Genomic DNA, 2,717 nt, shown 5'->3' with positions numbered 1-2,717 from the left:
CGGCTTTTCGTTTCTGAAGACCAAATTCCCCGCGACACCCCCCCCACGCTCCGCTCCGGCCGCACTCCGGCGAGCCGACCGTTGCGAATCGGGGTTAATTAATGCAATTAAGTCACTTTTTTCTTTCTTTTTCTTTTTTTTTTCTTTCTTGAAGCGCTCTGAGGGTGCGGCTCGGACCGGAGCGGTGGGAGACGGAGGGAGCACGACGTGGCAGCGGCGTTGTAAGGCGAAAACAAACTGTACAGGGAGGGGGGCACCTTCCCGGCTCGCCCCCCCCCCCACTTTGCGGGAGGGTCTCTCGCCGAGGGGAGCGGTGCCCGGCGCTGTCCCGGGCTGCGGGGACGGCTCAGCCCGCCCCGGGGGCCGCTCGCTCCCTCCGCGGACGGTACCGAAGCCCCCCCACCCCCGGGACGGGGAGGGGGGTGGGGGGCAGACGGGGACCCCTTCGGGGCTTGCGGTGGCCGTGTCCTCACGGGGTGCTGCTGCTGCTGCTTTTGATTTTGGCGACGACTTTTTTCTCCTTCACCCGCCTGTTCTGGAACCAGATGGTGATCTGTCGCTCCGTGAGATTGGTGACGGCCGAGATCTTCCTCCTCTTGTCGCGGGTGATGAACTTGCTGCTGGCGTACTCCTTCTCCAGCTCCTTCAGCTGCCCCTTGCTGTAGGGGACTCTTTTCTTGCGGCCCCGGCGGAAGGAGCAGCCGTCGGGGGGAAGCTGCCCGACGGAGTCTGGGCGTGGGGAGAAACGGGGCTGAGCGGGGCCGGGGGGGTCCCCACGCACCCTGCACCCACCCTGCAAGCAGCACCCCCTCTCCCTGCCACCCTACTGCTCCCCTCCATCCTCCTGACCACGAGGATATTTAAAGGTATTTAAGTTATATATCCTCACTATTGATACTGAAAGATCGTTTTTCTTCCTCAAATTTATTTATATATATATTTTTTTTTTCGTATTGGTAAAATACCGACGGGAGGGGGACCCGCGCTGATACCCGCGCACTCCCTCCGCGGGTGGGTGCGCGGCCGAGCAGGGCCGGGGGCGAGTCCAACCCCACCGGCGTGGCGTGGGCGGGGGTGCGTAGGAAGGCTTGCCCCCCCTCCATTAACGGCCCTGCACGGTGGGGGTCACGCACACCCCCCCCCCAAACCCCTTAACGCATCCCGATTCCGAATGCTGCTGGCGGGCTGCGGCTGGACCGCGTCCGAACCCAGATAGTATCACCGCCTGCCCCTCTGCGCGGAGGGCGATGCGTTAATCTAAATTATTAGATTAGGCAGTGTTAATCTAATTTACTATTTTTTTTTAAAGCCTATCTACCGGCTAATTGGGGCTAACTCGCGGGCAAGCGTTACCGGACAGTAAGAGCAGTTCCCCAGTGGATTATTTTAAGCCCCCCCTCCGCCCAATGGACCTCCCCGCAGCCCCCCGCCCGCTCCCAGCCCCAGCACAGGGACTTTACCTGCGAAGGGGGATTTCAGGAGGTAGCCGGCCTGCCCCTGCTCTTTGGGGCAGCACATCTGGCTGCTCCAGCCGCCGCCCAGAGCCCACGGCTGATGGTAACCGTCCACGGGCAGCAGAGTCTCATGCCGCGCCTCTCCCGGGCCCCCCAACCCCGGGACCACCGACACGTCCAGGTAACCGGCGACGGGCTGGTAAGGGGCCCCGTAGCCGGGGTAGAAAGCGAACTCGGCGGGGCGGCTCTGGAAGTCCTCGCTGCCGGCGGGGGGGTCCAGGTATTTCTCGGCGGGGAAGGGACCCTGGGCTGGGCCGGCTTTCAGGGAGGTGCGGGAGACGCGGCAGGAGTAGTACCCGCCGCCGAAGTATCCGTAGGGCAGCGGGGCGGAGGCGGCGGGACCCGGCGGGGCGGCCGGGGGCGGCGGCGGGGCGGCGGGGCACGGCTTGGGGGGCTCGGCCGACCCCTCCGCCGGGTAACCGGGGTTCAGCCCGGGGGGAGGCGAAGGCCCTCCGAGGGCCGGGGGTGGGGGGGGAGGAGGCAGCAGCCCCCTGCCCTGGCCGCCTGCGAAGCCGCCGGCTGCCAGGAGCCCCTCGAGGCCCGGGGGGCCGCGGGGCTCCGGGGGCTGCATGAGGGGCGGCGGGGGGGCTGGGGCATGGGGAGAAGCTGTTCGGCAGCACCCGGGCACTGCCCGAGGGGGGTCCCCGGATCTTTTTAAAAGGCTGCAAGCTGCCGAGAGCTGCCTTTCCCCGCCGGGCTGCCCTGACGCAACGGCCGGGGGCTGCCTCATTGGCTGCGGCTCGGGGGGAAAAGGACGGAGAAGGAGGAAAAAAAACCCCAACCCCCCACAAAAAACCCCCCCAACCTCCAGCTCCAATAAACCCCGGCTGCAGAAATTGCGAAAATACTTTTATTGCAAGGGGAGGAGGAGGGGGACACCCCCCACCCTGCACGTGACGGGCGGGTACACGGGAGGCGCCTCATGCGCTGCATCTTGCCAAAAAAAAAAAAAAAAAAAGGGGCTGAGATGGGGGGGAATAGGGGGGACGAGAGGAGGGAGGAGGAGAGGGAGGATCACGAACGGCGCGGAGGAAAAATCCGGGCTCAGATTAAAACCACCTTTTTTTTTTTTTTTTTTTTTGTCGGTGTGGCCCCTTCTTCCCACGCAGGTCCCGGGGCTTCTGCCCTGGGAAAAAGCCCGGCCCATCCCGAGGAGACCCGGGGACCCCGGGGGTGATGGAGCAGCCGTGGGGCACCGATGGA

At 64.7% G+C, this 2,717-nt stretch overlaps 1 protein-coding gene across 1 annotated transcript; it reads right to left on the bottom strand.

Moving 5' to 3' along the window:
* Positions 1 to 469: 469 nt before the first annotated feature.
* Positions 470 to 2,085, bottom strand: HOXB13 (homeobox B13). The gene is made up of 2 exons (XM_075443560.1): positions 1,461 to 2,085; positions 470 to 729 (listed from the first exon to the last, which is right to left on the bottom strand). Exons 1-2 carry the CDS (start codon positions 2,083 to 2,085, stop codon positions 470 to 472), a joined length of 885 nt encoding a protein of 294 aa, XP_075299675.1.
* Between the last annotated feature and the right edge of the window lie 632 nt (positions 2,086 to 2,717).

This window comes from Opisthocomus hoazin, chromosome 26 (genome assembly GCF_030867145.1).
Source record: "Opisthocomus hoazin isolate bOpiHoa1 chromosome 26, bOpiHoa1.hap1, whole genome shotgun sequence".
Taxonomy (NCBI): domain Eukaryota; kingdom Metazoa; phylum Chordata; class Aves; order Opisthocomiformes; family Opisthocomidae; genus Opisthocomus; species Opisthocomus hoazin.
Note: the sequence above shows the minus strand (reverse complement) of the source record. Positions and strands in the feature narration are given on the sequence as shown.